This window comes from Megalops cyprinoides, chromosome 14, assembly GCF_013368585.1.
Source record: "Megalops cyprinoides isolate fMegCyp1 chromosome 14, fMegCyp1.pri, whole genome shotgun sequence".
In the NCBI taxonomy this organism is placed as follows: domain Eukaryota; kingdom Metazoa; phylum Chordata; class Actinopteri; order Elopiformes; family Megalopidae; genus Megalops; species Megalops cyprinoides.
Window position 1 is genome coordinate 31,209,492 of NC_050596.1, and position 19,166 is coordinate 31,228,657.

At 40.9% G+C, this 19,166-nt stretch overlaps 3 protein-coding genes across 4 annotated transcripts; all 3 read right to left on the reverse strand.

Annotated features, from left to right (window-relative positions):
• Nucleotides 1-952: 952 nt before the first annotated feature.
• Nucleotides 953-4,157, reverse strand: pjvk (pejvakin). 2 transcript variants are annotated; one of them, XM_036544717.1, is made up of 6 exons: nt 3,944-4,157; nt 2,751-2,946; nt 2,368-2,509; nt 2,152-2,269; nt 1,431-1,574; nt 953-1,254 (listed from the first exon to the last, which is right to left on the reverse strand). In XM_036544717.1, the coding sequence occupies exons 1-6, from the start codon at nt 4,155-4,157 to the stop codon at nt 953-955; spliced, it is 1,116 nt and encodes a 371-aa protein (XP_036400610.1). The 2 variants fall into 2 exon arrangements, with proteins under 2 accessions (XP_036400610.1, XP_036400611.1); XM_036544718.1 differs by lacking the exon at nt 1,431-1,574.
• A 1,466-nt stretch (nt 4,158-5,623) lies between these two features.
• On the reverse strand, nt 5,624-9,631 carry rpe (ribulose-5-phosphate-3-epimerase). The gene is made up of 6 exons (XM_036545565.1): nt 9,495-9,631; nt 8,438-8,517; nt 8,137-8,276; nt 7,677-7,811; nt 6,928-7,014; nt 5,624-6,018 (listed from the first exon to the last, which is right to left on the reverse strand). Exons 1-6 carry the CDS (start codon nt 9,614-9,616, stop codon nt 5,896-5,898), a joined length of 687 nt encoding a protein of 228 aa, XP_036401458.1. The 5' UTR covers nt 9,617-9,631; the 3' UTR covers nt 5,624-5,895.
• A 922-nt stretch (nt 9,632-10,553) lies between these two features.
• Nucleotides 10,554-17,335, reverse strand: ccdc14 (coiled-coil domain containing 14). Its single transcript, XM_036545817.1, has 13 exons — nt 16,954-17,335; nt 16,452-16,507; nt 15,964-16,033; nt 15,815-15,887; nt 15,575-15,700; nt 14,917-15,135; nt 14,727-14,827; nt 13,846-14,242; nt 13,012-13,153; nt 12,822-12,904; nt 12,035-12,232; nt 11,810-11,942; nt 10,554-11,450 (listed from the first exon to the last, which is right to left on the reverse strand). Exons 1-13 carry the CDS (start codon nt 16,984-16,986, stop codon nt 10,562-10,564), a joined length of 2,520 nt encoding a protein of 839 aa, XP_036401710.1. The 5' UTR covers nt 16,987-17,335; the 3' UTR covers nt 10,554-10,561.
• Between the last annotated feature and the right edge of the window lie 1,831 nt (nt 17,336-19,166).

A 19,166-nucleotide genomic window follows, 5' to 3' on the forward strand; every position in this document is an offset into this window, starting at 1 on the left:
CATCAAAATTCTGTCAAATAAATACCACTAAAACAGTACTGTTATCTTTTTATTTAATTATTTTTGATCAAGGAGTACCACATTATTGATGGCAGATGTATGTTACAGCAGATTCATCTTATACTGTATCTTAAAATGTATCTTAAGGTAGATGTATTTTACATTTTACTGTTAATAGTGTCCTAATATGTAGTCCTGAATTCTAATAACTTAATTCAATAGAAAATTGTATGTCTTTTACCTCAATACAATGCAGTGAAATGCAATGATCAGATATGTGTAAAAATTATGTAAAGTATTAATAATTACACGATTATTTGTTTTATTACTTATAAGACAAAATATTTTGGGAAAATATGCTGTTCATTTTACCCTTAATCAACCTCTAATAATTCCTAATGACTTCATGATCAGTCAGACAGTTTGGAATTTTCATTCGTAAATTATCACTCAGTAAATACGGCTTCCTGTAGTAAATATTACAGAATACAACAAAACATTTTTAATGTCACAGTACTCTTGAATCGTAGCATTCAACAACAAAACATTTACCAGTGGTATCCAGTCAATGGTATACTCTCAAATACAACCATACTTTGTTTTCTTCCGTGTTAATGAAACTGTAGCTTCACTGGCTTCAACACAATACTCTTGTCAATTTTTAAAATTGTGAATTATTTAGGTTCTCATGTTGCACTCAGATGAGCCCTGCAGATGCTGCTCTCTTGAAAATTTTCTTAATTAGTCCATGTGGGTGGAGGCTGGAAGGTATGAGGGGGGGTTGTACCATTGTCTGCATTTCCTTGTGTCCCATTCGATTTCTCTTTTCTCTCTTGCCAATATTTTAAACCAAAAAGAGGAATCTCATTTCTGTCAGAGCAACCAGACTTGTTACATTTAGAAAAAAAAATGTGGCACTCCAGTGCAGTGGCTCTAAGCCGCCATTGCTGGTTCACCTTATAGTTTTGTGCCACAGGTCAAAGCAGGGCACCACATGCAGGCGGACGTACTTGTTTCCGTTCGCGGAGCACTCGAGACAGCCGTACACCGTCTCCCGTCTCTGGTGACCCATGCCGCACAGGGCACAGGGGCCCTTGGGGATATTGTGGTTGAGCAGGTTGACGCGGGTGTGAGAGCCCTCCCTGAGGTAGCTGGTGGAGATGTCGGTCATGCTCGCTGCCTTTTCATAATAGTCTGTCACCAAGTCATCCGTGTACACGTCTGAATGGGTGAGCTCCTCGAAGGTTCTGTCGTCTTGGCGTAAACAGAAAAAGAACAATGAAATTGAAGCGTCCGGCAAACGTTAGCCTGGTTTGGTGTATGTTTTCCATTTAGAAATGAAAACACTTATAAACTTTCAGATTTTAGCAGATTATTTTGTATTCATGGAAAAAAGACGGTAGATGACATATGATAGGTAGATGACAAACCTGCTCTGAAGGGGTTTCCATAAACGATGCCTGACAGAAACCTCCGTAACCTCCCCATCGAAAACCGTCCAATGAAACCACCCAGCTGCTCTCTGACTGGCTCTCTCTCAAAGCCACCCAGTGACTCAGACGTGACACATATATCTGAAAAGATATGAAACAATCAGCATTTTGCATATACGCATTGATGTACACAATGGTTTGTCACTCTGGTTGTCAAAGATCATTTTGACTCAGTTTTACCACCATCAGTCTTCTGTCTGGTTGATCTATGTCTTGATGTTCATTAAAAAAAATTTCTTTCCTGTTACTGTTATCTCATGTCCACAATCTAACCTCATGCACTGGTGTGCAGCCCTCAGGTGAAATGCTACAGCTGTAACAAGTTTAATGAAGACTAAGCTGCAGAGTCAGAAGCAGACAACTGCGACAGGGTACAATATGTCACATGCACAGTGGCATGTTAGCAGAGACAAAATTATTTATAAAATAATTTAGAATTAAAAACAGGAAATTGCACCACCCATCAAAAGAAACATATCATCCTATTTTTGCATGTATAGAAAATGTATAGAATGTATATATGTATAGAAAAATTTTGTATACTAACTACAAATGTTGATTCAATGTTTCTGATGTCAATTTAATTAATTGATTATCTGAAGCTGACCATGCATTTTTCCCTTTTGATGCTCAGTATATAATGATAGCATTGCCTCACCAAGACGACCATCCAGCCCCACAAAAAGTTCAAATATACTGAATGCGATTGTTGTATGAGCTGGAATGACTATGGCTTTGTCCCGTCCTTTAGGGTTGCGTCCGTCATCGATCTGAAACTGAAGGGAAAGGAAAGCTCAGTGACACAGAGAATTAACGGTAACACAATCCAGTGTCTTCAGACTAGTTGTGCGTGTGTGTGCACGCATTTGCTTACCCTCATGGTTCTTCCATGCATGCCTGCGTGTACGGTAAGAGAACACTGACGAGTTGTGCGAATGCTCTCCATGACAACACAAAGAATGGTCCGGCCACTCTCTTTAGACTGGCGGACGAGACAGTGATCAAGGTCCACTTTCCTGCAGCCAGAGAAAGACAAAGACTGAAATGTCCAGCTGTCCAATGTACATCATGGTTTGAATAACTAAAATTAGAGCTAACTAATTCCACGGGAGATGACCATAGGAGAACCAGATCACCATGCTTTTGACTTGTACATTAATTTATATTTCAATAGTGATTTTTTAGTACAGTGCTAGCATGAAAAGATGCAGGCTAAATTGTAACTAAATTGACCCAAAGCAAAGAACAGCCTGCTACCTTGAGCTGAGTTCCCTCAGTAATGTAGGAACCTCCACTTCATGCTTTGTCACGATTCCAAAGGAGGCTTTCACAGCGACTGAGTCAGACCCGCTGATGTTGAACCCGACATCGTTGATGAGGTGATTTCCCAACCGACCATTCAGGGAGACATCAGACTTGTCTTCATAGTTGAGCAACTGATAGGAAGATACCCCTAATTGGCACATAAATTGCACAGAATGTGTGTATGCTACTGTATGTAGATATTTGTAATCAAATGGCACTGTTTCTTTTTAAGTAAAAATGCAATGATTTTTCCTAGACATTCTTTTCTTATGCATTTTCATCATTCTGGGAAACTGCTCTTGTCATCTCCCCAGCAGAACTGAATATTGCCTGGACTTGCAAGCACCACTACAGGGGACAAGGACCCATAAGAAAATAGTTTCTATAGTGTATGACCCATGGCTATTAAAATCATCAAGCAATTTCAAAAGGTCACTCTGTGATTGGCTCATGGTGGCCATAATGCTTGATTTAGGAGGTTTTAATGAGTAACTCTTAAAAAAGATAATTGCATTTACCAAATTCCAAGACCATTCCAACCAGTGGTTCATTAGATGTGTGTAAGGAATATTTGATAATTGCTATTCAATAGCTGTTAGCTCCCACGTTTATGAATATATCACCATAAAATTTTGAATAGTTTTCGGATATGTTACTAAGTATCAAAAATTCACTGACAAAAGCAGTCTGTTAGATACATTGGCAGGAAAATAGATAGCTATTTACTATGAGCATGCTGCATGAATGGAACAGCTTTGGAGTGAGAAACATTATACCAGCTTCTAAGAAGTTCCATAGTTGTTGAGGTCACACTTTCCTCATGTAATATTCAATATGCCAATCGAGTCACACCAATATAAAATAATCTATACAACTTTTTAAAAGGTGAGGTTTAGCAAATACATTGTCTAATTGGTACAAATCACGCTCTCTGTAAAACGGGTCATGGACGTGCGCTCTATTGTCAAAATGTAATCAAAAAAAAATATTTCAACTCCTCTGTCAACCAAGTACTTCATACTTATATAAGGAAGTAAACACTTGTGTGGTTTAAAGGTAGGTGCAGATATAAATCATTTAACAGTAGTTAGCTGTAAACTGATAAAATATACCCAGTACAGAATCCCTATGCTTTCTGAACTCACCTGCGGTTATTTCCTTTTCTCCCACAAGTATGTCTTTCAAAGAGAACGGGGTGGATGCATATTTGGTTTTCTTCCAGATGCGGTGCTTCTTTATCTTCTTGGTGACTATGCTGAGGGGTTGGTATCGGTCCGCCTCACTCAGGCTGGGGACAGGAACAAGCCTTCCTGTATCCCCGACCTGCTTCACAAAGTTCTTGGTGGCTGCTGCAAACATTCTGGTAACTAAAGCACAGGTCAGTTCTCAGACTGCATGCTTGGAGATATTATTCTGTATTTGTCTTTCTTGACTCTGTGGAACCATAAAACGTGTGCCTTAAAGCAGCAGTACCTACCTTCAGCTAAATGAATTCAGTGTTGTCAGTTCACTGTGTCCTTTTTCTGAACATGATGAATAATTGATTAGCACTGTAAGGGGATAGTGTAGGGGGAAATATTGTGCTAATGCAACGGTTTCTCACTGCCCTGTTTACGCTCCAGCCTTGTCAAATAAACCCATTAGCCCTGTGTGTCTGCAGCATTAGCTAGTTCTCATGAACTTAGAATTTCAAAAGTATGTCTTTGTCGGGGTTTTAACTCACTGCTTTGGTCCTGACGTGACCAATGAAAAGAAGCTACATTGACATGCTACACATTGTGTGCATTTAAGCCAGGGACAGAATCATATTTCACCTTACCTATCTCAATTTAAGCAACGCTAAAATATTGGCACAGCTGCAGACAACAGGGAATAAGGGTTAAAATTAGTCTTGTTCACACCGTTCTCCTTTAGTTGTATTGTGTGCCATTCTAATGTGAGTCAACATAGCGGCTTGCATATCAGTTTTCTGGGTCACAGCTGCTGCTCAATTACCACTGTCTTTGGAACATCGTTCAGGTTTATTTTACTGCTTGCCTCACGTGTAAATGAGTGAATCAGGTGAGATGAGCTCTTGCCCACTAGTCTATGACAGAGGAAGGAACCCAGATGCTTGTGCTTGTTGTTCCTGTTACAGCAAGTAGAACTGACAGATTGCAGTGATTGATGAGGTATTTGTATGCTGATGACTATACTGCCTGTTTAAGTGTTGTCAAACTTACCTGATTCAGGTGGGTGCTTCTGGCTGCCACTGCTGCTGCAATTGAGCTCATGAATGCTTTTCTGCTCAGTAGTATGGGGCAGACCATCATTTCAAAACAGCAACACAGAGCAACTCTGCCTGTTCCACTTGACTTAAAAAAGTGCCCTCCATATTTATTCATGTCCCTCATTAAATGATATAATGATATAATTGAAACACATCTCATATTGTTCTTGAACAACTTGACTTTTCTCTGTGCAGTGCTATGAAGATTAAAGATCAAATCTACTATTTCTTTCCTTTCGTGCTTTTTCTGTCTATTTACTCAGGGGTATGGATACATATCGGGGACACTGTGTATAGTATTTTCCAATTCCCTGTGGAACTGAGCCAATTAATTAAAGGAACATCTCCAACTAACTGGTATGCTTGACTTATGCTCAGGCAGGACATTGAAAATGGACATAATCATCATCCTCTAAACATTAGATCAATACTAATACATTTACTCATGCACGGAAATAAATAATTTTTCACCATCATACTTATAGACATAACACAGACATCATAGACGTAAGTATCAAGTAAATTGCAAAAATCCTTTTCAATGAGAAATGGGTATTTATTGGAAACATTACAGTGGATTTATTGAAAAAAAATATTCATAAGTGTGTCTTAAAGCATTAGTGATCAAAGTATTGGAATGTTTACATAATTTGTTACAATAATCAAGGTGAGGCCAGGTTATGGCAGGGACTCTTCCACCATCCTAACTTGCCTATCCTATTTCGTGGAGGACTCCCTGACCAGGGTGGTGGTGGGGGATCGTGGGCACTTTGGGCCCACATATCACAGTCCAAGACAAACAACACCTGCAGTGCCCATAGCCGGAAATCACCGATCCAGCGACCTCTTCTGAATGGCCTCTGCACAGACGTTTCGAAGCAAAGAGATGACAGAGCGAGGGTCCTCACTCTTCATGATGGCGCTGCCTGACACAATCATGTTAGCACCAGCCTGAGAAAAGGAAAGGGGGGGGGGGGGGGGCAGAATGAGCCGGTCCCATCGTAGCCATCCTGTTATGGCCACATATTCAGTTCCCGCAGTCCTTCCATCCTATAAGTGGTTCCAGCTGGTTACACTAGCTTCCAGTGCATTCTGTGGTGACTGCGGGTGCTCAGTTTTAGATCATGCCATTCAACTGTGCTCATAATGAACCAATATATCAGAACACTTGCAATTTCAACAATGGCAAAGACATAATTTTCAATGTGGAACACATAGAACTGACTATCTGCCCATGTATAAAAAAGTCTGGTTTCATGCCTTGCTTCATTAAGGGTTACTTTACTTTTTCACTTATTTGTACAGTGTTTATATTATGTATTAATATTATTACATTGTGGTGTGTATACCCCTCAGTAGAGTGAGAAAAAGCACAAGGCTTTACTGAAGTACCAAAGCAAAATGGGTGTTTTGTTTGACTGAGTGCAAGCAGGACCCTCCAGTACTGGAGGGAAACAATCACAGCTGGGGGCCTGGGGGCAAGGTAATTGTTAAAATTACAGATTTATTGTCTAATTCAGAAACTTTGATTTTAATACTTTCTATACTGTCTATATTTACATAACGGGGTAATGAAGTACACTCACCACTCACGAGCTAATCATATTTTTTTCCCCCTCAAAATAGATAATGTGACACGCATTTTCCAACTGTACACTGGTAAGTCCACAACAAGGCATTAATTTTACAACGTAAACAATAGACACATAAAAAATGTACATAAAAACTGGTTATACACCAAATATAGTTTGGTTAAAACTGCGTAACTTCTAGGTTATTCAAATACTTTCCTAGTAAACAGGTTACAGCTCGGCATCCCTAGTGGACTCAGTATGCCTGTCAGTTGCCTGTCATGCTCACCTCTGCACACTTGTGAATGGTGTCAGGACCCACACCACCGTCCACTTCAATGTCCAGAGATGGAAACTGACTCCTCAGCCAACTCACCTGACCGAGACACAACCAAATAGGTCAATCACACACAGATTCCAAAGGCTTTTAGAGTTATGTTACAGATTTACAGATATTTACAGTGATCTTTTGGCTGAGCCCCTCACTGCAATCTTACCACAAATACTCATTTTATATATTTTATAGTCATCATCTAGGCAGTATGACACGACAATGATCCCTCTACAAAACTGTCAGCCACATTGCTGCTACTCCTATGACATAGATCCTTGAAGTTACAGTGGGTTAATTTGGTCAACACCATTCTTTATTATGTTTGGTTAGTATAATTTTCCTTTATATCTGTTTGCATATGGTTTTATTGGCACTTTATCTGAACAAACAATTAAGTGACTATTCACTGACACCTCAGCATACCCTTGACAGTTTTGTCTGTTGCAGGACTGGTTCTCGCAACAACAGAATTTCCACTTAGAATACAACATCATTTTAGCACAGTACAGTACATTCCAACCGATCGCCAAAGTAAAAACTAATACTTTATGATATTAGCTATAACACGCCAGAAGCAGGTACTCTAGCCACTGATTATCCATTAGTCTCAATGTGCAGGTTACCATGATTCATTAATAACATTCATCACCTTAACACCACCACCAATAACATCACAGGATGGAGCAAATTCTTGACAATCTCACCTTGGGCATCATGTCCTCCATGAACTTCTGACCTCCGAAGCCAGGCTCAACAGTCATCACCAGAGCCATGTCGATCTTCCCCGCCCAAGGGGCCAGCTCCTCCACTGTGGTACCAGGCTTTATCGCAAGGCCTACCTGCAGGACACAACAGCCCCGGCCATAACGGAAAACATCTATATTTAAGTGTTGATGACATTTCAATGAGACATGTATGATGAGGGCTGATGTTAATCGTTTTCTTCTGTTCATGTATGTAGACCCTTTTCAAGTTTCCTAACATTGGACATGTAACCTGCACGCATGCATGTGCATACTGTGTCCAAAATACTCAGTGTCATGCAGTGACAGGCATAGGCCACAACTGCAAGTTAACACAGTCCTGATAACTGAGATACTTCACTTGTTTACTGATTTACAGAAATGTCCGCAAGTTAGCGCCTGCTGTCATGCGGTGCTCTACCTTCATGCCGTTCTGCCGAATCTCCTTGATAAGGTTTCCTGCGTTGCTGGTGGCCTCCAGGTGGAAGGTGTACTGGTTGGCTCCTGCTACAGCCATGGGCTGAACCCACTGCTCCGGCTTGGCCACCATCATGTGCATGTCTGTTGAAAGAGTACATTCATTAGGTTTATTGTCTGAGAAATAAACTGCTTTATTTTTTAACAAAGTTTTTTTTTTTTTATGTGGACACAAAAAGCAACCATTCAAAAGCATTTCTGAGGATACATGTAGGACGCCGATTTACAGGTTGGGCAAAACTCACCAAAAAAAGGCTCTGGACCCAGGTGGTTCCGCAAACACTCCACAACTGGATGACCAAATGTGATGTTTGGGACAAAATGACTAAAAAAACAATAAAGCATGATTTTGTAAAAGGATAGCGCATGGTTGATAATTAAGCATACATTAATGTAAAAAGCATAAGCTTTATTAGGGAGAAAAATCCTTTATAGTGGACACCATTTCTATATGGCAAGTCTGTATATGTTGAGTCAGTCTGGAATCACCTTCAACAGGCAGACGTTTTACTGTTTAAATGTTGGCACAGGAGTAAGTTGTGCAAATCTCATAACGCACAGCCCCAAACATGTATGTAAAACTGACAAGTGGATAACCTGCCCACGTCGAAGTTTGAATAAGCAGCAGCAAAAGTGACCATTGGACTGAGTCTGCCTCCTGTTTTGACACTGAGAACCATTGCAGTCTGGGCTTCAGATATTTTAAACTTTAACTGTACCCTTCCTCAAATTTCAGCAGATAAATAAACGGCTTAAACCACAGCCCCAGATTTGCATGCTGGACTACAATTGAACCAATGACTACAACCGGCTAACATGGCCAATTTATACTACCAAGAAATTGTGTAGCTCTGACTAGAAACGCCTTCAACTGGTAGAAATGGTTTGCGTCAACACATGTAACAAATAACGAAGTATACCAACATCATGTTACTATTTAAATATAACACCGCAATGCAACCTCACTTTCGAATGAGAAGCCAGTGGTCAGATCAGAAGCAACGAGTAGGAAGCCAGCTCAATCAGAAGCTGCGATTAAGAAGTCAACTTCAGCCTCGTGCTATCATACCCCATAAAACTGAGTTTAAAATCTGCATAAGTTACAGAAACCCTGTCACGCGCGTGACAACACCGCGTAGTGGGGTACAGCATGCGCAATCCAAACGGCAATTTAATTTAATTTAGAGCTTATTAACTTAGCTAACCTTGCTGGACAGCTACACTCAGCTAGCTAGCTAAGACAGACATTCACTAGTACAGTTTCACAAAAAAATATCGGGCATATTCTGTTGGAAAATGTACCCATCCATCACGTCCAGATGGAGGTAGTCAGCGCCGCAGTCCATCATTCGGGTGCACTCGGACCCGAGACAGGACAGATCACTGTTAAGGATGGAAGGACCGATTTTGGCTGAGTAGGCCATGCTTGTGCAGCTGCAGGCAGCGAGGAAGCTACAGTAGCATCACACCCGCCCATAAGGCCAATAGGAATCACGCTTCCGGTGGAGGTTCCCGGACGAGTTTCAAAATAAAAGCTCAATGTAAACGTCCGGTAAACGTGATTTTGCGGCCCATTTTTACGTGGCTCCAGGGTTAAGTTAGTTTGAAGGATCCCTTTCTGACTTGGGACAACTAGAGATTTCAACCCTGAAATGAAAACAGAATTTTTACAGCAACAACTTAGGTGCCTACCAGATTTTCCCCTTTATATTTGTTTAGTCATTTATTTCATTTGTACTTGTTCAGGCTGTTAGTACTGTCTTCATTATCGAGGATGGAGGTATGGGGAGACATGGTTAGGATTGTTATATACCCATGAAATACATAACAACCTGGAAACAAAAAAAGTTAGCCTACTCAGTGTTAAGGACTGTGCTAGTCTGTAGTCCCCAAAATAAAACGGCTCAGAAAATCATGATACGAACACATGGTGGCAGTGTCAGGTTGGCTAATTCTTAGTGATAGCGAACTGTCCAGGATGTATTCATTTAACGGATATATTCATTTACAACCCTTCATTTGTTTCTATTTCACTGTTTTCCAAGAATATCTCCATACTGCACTTTCTAGCGGTCGAGGAGTGATTTTTCCAGTTTCCCCAAATTCAGCTCTGGCTTTCCATGTGTAAACTGTAACCTTTAAACAGAGTGTAAACTTATTGCACATCAAGCAAACACACAAAAGAAAACTAGCCATTCATATAACTTTATTCATATCAACTTAAAATAATTTAAAACACTGATTACTCTATACATTTAAATGTAATCCAAACATACAAAAATAAAATTACCTAGTGGTTACACACACAGGCTAAATCTATAAGGCAAACTGGTTTTTAATTATTGGAATGGAAATGGGGATTGTGAAATTCATCTTTTCAGGTCTGACTGGAGGGTCTTCTGGAGGCTAGCTATACTGGCATCCAGAGCTGCTAAGCCCTTCCTGAAGTCCTGCTCATCCCAGGTGTTGAATGTTGACCAGGTGCTCAGGCTCCAGTCGGAAGCCACAGACTTGATGTCACAGGACGAGAGGGTGGAGTCCAGCCCTGACAGTCTCCCTCCGAGCATCTTGCCATTCTCACTAGGCAGAAGGAGCTGGGGATTGTGTGGAGGGACAACATTTTGACTGCTGGATGGATAGGTCATACTGAAGACCGTGGTTGGGATATCTCCGATAAGGTCATCAATAACTGGCATGTGGTCAAAGGGCAGCTTTGAGACATGCATCCTTTTAAAGGTTTGGGTCAAGCCCTTCGAGACACTTCCTTTGATTTCATCCTGTATCTCATTTCTCTCTTCCGATGACTTCACGCCATTCAGACTCCCCACAGGAGATGGTCTTTCGATGTCACCTAATGGTTGTTTTTTCATTGTTTCTTTCAGCGGAACATACGTGGTCTTCTTCAGCTCTGGGTCTTCGTCCAGACTCAAACCGAGACCCTTTTCAGATGCTGACATGGCAGGCCTGCTTTTTGGTGAGCAGGGCTTTTCCTCTGGTAATTTAGAACTCTGTATCTTGGACCAGTCTGGCTGAGGAGCAGTGTTCTCAGAGATGCACTGAATGTCTCCGGGAGAGGAAGTGAGGCCGCTTGACTCTAACATCTTCAGGTACTTCTTTATGGAGTCAGGGACAGGATCATGTGGAGGACCCTCCTTCTCTGGACCTTCATACTGGTCCAAAGCTGTTGTGAGGTGCAAACTAGGTTTGGTTGTGTCGTTCTTTAATAAAGGAAGCTCTGAGGCAACTCTTGACATGTCTCTGTCAAAAAGGGGAAGAAAAAAAAAACTAACTACAACATCATGTCATTACTGAAAAGACCTCCATTCTCTTGCTGTATTGCATAGTACTACTTAGCTGCTGGCATGATACCTCATCAAAAATAATTTGACGACCAATAAGCAAATCCAAAAAACATGCTCTTGTAGAAAATGCAAAATAGCCCAGCATGTGCAATGTACATCAATAAACAGGAGTTAATTATGTAGGCAAAGAAAGGTCCAGTTGATAGATGCTAAAATGCTAAGTGCTGAGATGTTTTCATTCAAAATTGACATGTGCTTCAAAATGTACAATGTCCCCTCTGCTGCATATTGTCCTGCTTGCTTTCCTCTGGTTACCTGGTCAGCTGTTGCAGTCTGCTGGCACCAGATGCCCTTGGCTGGAGGCCGACATTCAGGCAGGCGTTCTCCTTTTCAGGTTCCTCTGGTGTAGACTGCGAGCTTTTCATCTCCAAAATGGTATCATCCAAATCTACAAAAAAAGAAAAAAAAAAAAAAAACTGAAATCTTCACGATTCGGGAGTGAAAGCCTACAGATGTGTTGACCTGATAAGGATAAGCTACCCCTTTTGATGCAGCTGGTGACCAGCTCACACTGCTTCCTGCTCTGCTGCAGCTCCCAGTCTTTGTCCCGCAGGGCTTGCTGTAATTGGCTGTTCTTCTGTTGTAGTTCCTGGTTCTCCCTCTGCAGAGCCTGCATCTCTCTTTGAGTCTCCTTCAGCTGGCTGTGCAGGGACACGTTCATGGACTGCAGGGAGATCACTGAAGGACATAAAATAATAATAATAAAAAAAGTGATTTTGAGCATCTCAAACATTTCAATGCATGAAATAAGAAAATAAAATGATAAAGCATAAATGATTAACTGTAAATTATTTAAATGTGCAACTAAATGTACAACTTATTTAGCTGTATCAACTAAATTATACTGTGCAGACCACTAGATAAATTTTGGCTACAGCCCATCTAACAGATCTTTTCTTTTATTAATATTTATTTCTTTGAGAGCACATAGGACCTCTGTTGGTCTCAAATGTAAAAAGTTAAAAACATGGACAGCTCAAAAATTCAACTATGAAAAATGCCTTTGATTAAATATATTTTAAAACGCGTTTACCATCGCAACAAGGCGATAACGTTGGTACAGCTGATACTGTATGAGAAGGTACAAGTCCCCTCCTTTCAGAAAGCGTGCTTTAAATAAGTCAGTATCAGTCCTTTTAATTGTTGCAGAAGTCCTTTATAAGTTAGATTGCAGAAATGTTCTATAAACATTTACAAGAGGAGTCGTAGTAGGAGACATCTGAATTCATTTCCAACCTGAAGAAACTAAATCCAGGGACAAACTTACATTCCAAGTTACAGTCGACTGGCCGGGCCTCTTTCTCGGCTCTTTCACGTTCCATCAACTGCTGATTGACTATTCTCAGGCGCCTGCGTGATACAAGACATGCATAACAGCTCATTCAAGGGTCAAAAGGAACACTTACCCTGGGTTTTATTTTCAGCTTTGACACGGAGCTGCTCTGAGCGGTACTCACCTCCGCAGCTGCGCGTTCTCACTCCTCAGGGGCTGAAGTGACAGAGCAATCTCTGCCTGGATGCTGGTATTGCCCACTACGGCAGGAAGCGTGCAGACGTTCTGCTCAACCTCCGTGACCAGACGCAGAGCCACACCATCCTCTGCAGGAGAGACATTAACCCAAGCTCAAGCACCTCAACCCTTAACCGAGTCAGTCTGACAGGCATACGGTTGCTACACCACTGTCTCCGTTTCCCCCCCATATGTTACAGCTCGCAGGCCATACTGGTAAACACTGAATGCTACCATAGGCACACAAATAAATGTTCGTATATGATTATCTGTCAACTGTATTTGTGATTTGTTGTTCTCCGATGTTTTACAGTATTTCACATTCACGTCTGGCATTTCCGCAAATGTGGCACACACATTTTACTGTATGCGTACAATAATATTTTTGACATCTTAATATAGATATCTGGATATATCAATCACCTGTCCTATAAACACTGTGATAGGTTTCAATCTTATATGCAAAGGCTCTAGTCTAACCCATTATGGTATATCAGTTTTAACTGAATATGGAAGCAATTACAGTAACTGGATCAAAAACGAAAACCTTTCATCACCTAATCTGAAGAGCTTGTGCAAACCATCAAGTCCCCCAACCTGTAGTGTTACTGTTGCCCATGATGTTTACTGTCTGTGGTTTTCAGACCTTAGTCAACCTTAACTTTAGTAAAGTGAAAAAAATCCCACAAAACACATTACACATTACAAAACTTGATCTACGCAACACACCTGACTTTTCAGAAGATGTCTAAATGAAACTGTTCGAACAAGAGGGGTTTACCTTGACCAGCCACAATGGCCTTGAGGTCCCCGAGAAGGTTTTTCAGGGTCATGATTTTCTTGGCAGTTTTGCCCGGGCTTGTGTTTTCAGCCTCGGGGTGCACCACACACTTCTCAAAGCTTGTTTGGCAGCTGGTGTCTTTCACTGGGGTGTCGTTGACGAGGGTCATGTCCGCAGACTCAGTCCTGTCCTCAGCAGTACTCCGTTTGCTGTACTCTGAACCTCCATCGGACCACGGCGCTGGGGTTTGGCTGCTTGGCTGCTGTTCCACATGCGGGACGGTTACCGCAGGCTGTGGCTGGGCATGGGGCACGTGGAAAGGTAGCAGCGCTGCCCATGCTGTTTGTGGGGCGCAGTCTGATGGCACCAGCCCTCCTGGCGCAAGGCTTTGCTGTGGCTGCAAAAACGCTGCGTGTTAAAGTTAGTCTCACTGCACTCCAGTGGTCAGACTTTCACGCTGGTGGAAACAACATCTCTCTTCAAAAGACGATTGGTGCAATGCTTCCTGAACTGCACTACATGTACCCTGCTCTCAGACTGTGCTACACATTATTTTATGTAATGTTTGCTATCTAAATTGTTTTAAGTTTTTTTCATTTCTTGTTGGACATTTAATGGTTAATATGTGACGTTTGCAATTAAGTTTAAGTCTTAAAAAAATGGTCACCACCTGCACCATGAGAAACACAGGTCACACAACACAAAACAGACTGGACTATTTTAAAATGTGCTGTCTGTGTTATACTTTCCACACACACATATATTTATATACATATGCATGCACAACTGCTAATTACTGTGGACTGGTCAGAGCAGGTGACATGTACTGTTAACACATCTTAAACTGATATAATAATAATACAAAAACTTGTAATACTTACAAGCTCGCTGTACACTGAATTACTGGACTTATGCGGGGTCAAGGTGGGAGTGGAGGTGGTCAGGCGGGAGTTGAAAACAGTTGACGTGTAATTCTGCGGTTCTGAAAATAAAACATAACCATATAAAACATGCATGCAGGACACTCTTTAATAAATCACAAAATTTTGGCATTTTTGTGCAAGTATAGACCTGGTGGAGGAGGTAGGATGTAATTAGTTGGCTTCTGGTTGGTAGGCAGGACCATCTGTGGGTTGACATGCCCACACGTGGCAGGACTGGCCTCTGGGGGGGGCTGGACCTCCCATGCCAGAAATGGCTGTCTGACCGAGTTCTGCCCTGAAGGGAAAGACTGATGCTCCAGGAATCCAGGGATCGTCTGGGAGGATGAATCAGTTTTCTGAATGACAGCTATGGACACAAGAAAGAGTAGCCTTCAATCCCAGCTTCTTAAATGTACTGAATAGCTCAGATGTAATCTTTTCTGTCTAAATATTTTACTGCATAAGAGAGATTAACAAAAACAGAACTAGAGGGTGTGGGCCACAAGGTTTTGCAAATCAGTGATGGTTGCTCTGCCCAGAAGCATCAAAAAATACAACAACAAAAGTATTCCATTACCTCCTGCCGAGGAAATATCTTTCACTTAACTATATATTCCTTCATAGCTAGTCTATATATTGTTCACTAAAAGCCCTATATTTATAACCATTCTTAACTTATATTTCTATTCTAATAATATGAAATGTACTCAGTTTAAAACTGCATAATAAACCTGAAAGAGACAACACAAGTCTCATGGAAACAAGCTGAAAATTCTTACACACTGCATCTCAATTTCAGTATTTACCTGGTATTTGGATGTTGGAGCTAGTCTTCTTTGTGGGCCTCTTCTTCTTTTTCTCACCTTTTCCTGCTGTAAATTTTTGTGTGGGCTTTGGGGGAACTGATTTTCCTAGTCTTGATGGCTTGGTATCTATTAACCAAAATAATGAAAGACACAAACCATGACTGTATTACAGGAAAAAAATAACTGACTCAAGTCAAATCTGCTCCAAACAAAACACTATGAAGAAAATGAAGTAATTACCTGTGTTTTCAGTCTGAAGAAAACCATTTAGTAAAGCAGCACAGCGGTCTAAACCTTTGTGTATGGTCGTAACCTTAAGAGGAAATATTTTGTAATGTCAGTTTTATGAAGTTCTACAAGCAGTCCTCTCACATCAATGTACTTTGTACCTGATCCTCAGAGTCAGAGGAGTAGAGTGAGTATCTTGGATCTGCAGCCGGTAGTTGTCTTCCAGACACTCTGAAAAAAAGAAAGAAAAACCATATAACCACTGGTTATTTGGCTCTGACAAAATCTGTCTGGAAATCAAAACATAATGATATTATAATGTCATATTTATTCATCATGTATTGTGTCTTTTGAGTTGAGCTGCTGAGGCAGAGGGTACCTGCAAGAGTTGTCAAACATGCTCATTTAAGTTTGAGCAATTATGTATTTTATTTTTTGGTTGTAGAGTAAACTGAAGCGAGCCCAGTACACCAGCCATGTGCAAGGGACCATATTAAAGCCATACCAGGCCCAAACCGCGATAATGGGAACGTCTCTGCAGGAGACCTGCAGAAGTACGTGCTTGCTTCAGTGTTTTATTTAGAAATGTAAAAGAATATACAGGTAACGAACTAGCAAGTAAGTGTAAGGCTTTAAAAGAATTCCTTACTTCTTTTTCCGTACCGGGACCCTTGCTGAGCTGATGAGCCTCCCAGATGAAATTCCCTGTCAGGATGGGGATTATTATTATGTCATTCTATGATATGACGCTCGCTATGTTAGCTGACCTCCAGTCTTAAATCTATCCAGTTCAAAGTCAAAGTCAACTTTATTGTCGATTCTCCAATATACACAGGACATAAGGAGGATTGAAATTGCGTTTCTCTCAGGCCCACGGTGACAATACAACAGTTCGACATAACACGGTGACACTGTGAGACAAGAACAATACAACAAGTGATATTAGGGAAATTGTTCTTACAAGCGTAGCCTATCTAGTCTAACATGTAAATGGTTACAACTACCTAACTTCCACTAGCTAAAGTTGTATAATGTTATTAACTTAGCTAGGTAGACCAGTTAGCTTGTTATAAGATCGCTCACTACAGCTATTTCTCGAATATAACTTCGCGTACATGGCTAGCTAGCTACTAATATTAGCCGTTTCTTACCTTGTGCTGTTTAGAAAGCTCCGGCTTGGCCATATCTGCAATCGGTTAGCTAATCCATTGCATTTACCACCTAAATAGATGGGCGCAGTGCTATGATGGAAGGAACACCGTGTCACTAGTTAGCTAGCAAGCCGACCTTAAGTTGTCGAAGTCTATCACCTTACCATCGTTAGCTAAGTAATATTTCAAACAGCTGAAACTTAAGAAAAGAAAATCTATCGGCGCTACGCTGCTCGCTATCTTAGCCGACAACTACTACGGCCACTTTAGTTATTCCGAGTCAGACTTTCAAGCTTTTGAAACTGATCACCGTAAAAAACACAAAACAGACGGATAAGAAATATGCAGCACTCTATAGCGCTCTTCTAGAGCGCGTACCCAAGCGAACAACTTCCTCATTGAGCCACTTTGATTTGAACGGAACAAAACTTGTTGACCAATGAAAATACGGGATACCAACCGAAGTTAGGATATCATTGGCTGAACGAAAAGGCAGTCAACTTTTCCATTGAAGGATCCAGCTATCAATCAAAAGGCACAACGCCACGCCATGGCATGGCAACCTAAACCGGCATAAACAGCTGGCTCGTTACCTAGCAACGCGCAAGCGTGGGCATTCTGATTTTGTAAGTGGCACGCCTTTGATCTCTATGCAGTAGATAGCGCGTCATTGTTTTTTTCGAAGCTCAAGTTGTGCATGCACCTCATATTGAAGAAAAGTAAGTAACTGACTACAGATTAATTTAGCAAAAGGTGACGGCTACTAGCGTTAAATCCCTAGCTTGCTAGATTCACCCAAGAAAGTTTATAATTGAGAGCATGATAAGGTAACCCCTTCTTTTTTTTTTACCAGCCGCGGGATATGGTTGTTCTCACTGTACAAACCCCCCCCCCCCCCCCCCCCCCCCCCCCCCCCCCCCCCCCCCTCCGCTCCGCTGCGCTCACCCTCTTTAGGGAATAGCCAGTGCTTTAAGGTCGCCTCATCGCAGCATTTTATATACTCGCGCAAAAGTGCTGATGCATGTAATGTTTAAGTTCAATGTTGTCAACAATAACTTTTTGTTCTGTTCTTCGTTCATAACAGTATATACACTGTGAGAATATTACTATGACAGCCCTATATGTTAATCATGGATACGAGTGTCTCCCAAGTAAGTCAGCAAGCAAGCAAATAAATCATATAAATACATAATATAAATGGTAGCACGTAAGTTACTTAAATGTAACAGACGAGTTGCACATAAAGAACGAGTAAACACACCTTTGCATGAACATACTTTATGTAGTTCCTGAAATTGTCCACTGGATGTCAGCCTGCGCTCATATTATAGTGGTCAAGTTCCATCCCAGACGCTCAAATAATATTTCAAAGGAATTACTTCAGTCTATACCGTTTACTCCCAGCTTGTGTGTTACACGCATCTTAGTTTCACTTAATACGTTGTTATATAAGCAGATCAGCTAAACCAGCAACATCTGCAGAGGGAAAAACCATTAAGTGTTAATTTTTTAATTTTAGAATCCCAAAGAGACCAGGAGTTACAGTTGAGCAGTTATAAATACATATTTTTAACACATTATCCTGTATTCTTAGTCCTAATTAATGAAGCTATGATCCAGTGAAGACAAAAGTACTACACAGAAATAATTTCCATTGTTTCCATTGTGTTCATGCAGGACTCAGAAATTGGGTCCTGTCCAGCACAGTTGTCTTCAGATTTGACCCACGTGAACAACCGTTTTGAGCTTTAAATTGTGTAATGTAATGTAATCTTTTATGTTGCCTCATGTTCAAGTTGTGATCATTTTCAAGCAGTTCCAGTTGTGGTTTTTTAAGCGCAAGCAATTTCCCCAATGTGGTCAAAAGAGGGGGCCATTCTACAATCAAAGTAAATCTTAAAAAAAAAAATGTTCAGTATTATCAGTGTTCCTTTACAAGCAATGTATCACTTTAATTCAATGTAATGATATCAGCATCATCCGTATGTTGACGTGGATATGAATATAGCATTCAAACTATTTTTAGATGTAAACATTCCATTCTATGTGATAAACAATTTTATTGTTTTATTTTAACAATTGCATGTTACACATGTCAAAAACACTGCAGGAGAAGAGAACCAAAACATTTGCAAGCACATGGTCCCTGCATGGTGTTCTTGCCACAGTGTTTCTAAGAGGGTGAAGTGGGCAGTGCTGAAGCAGGTGCAGGT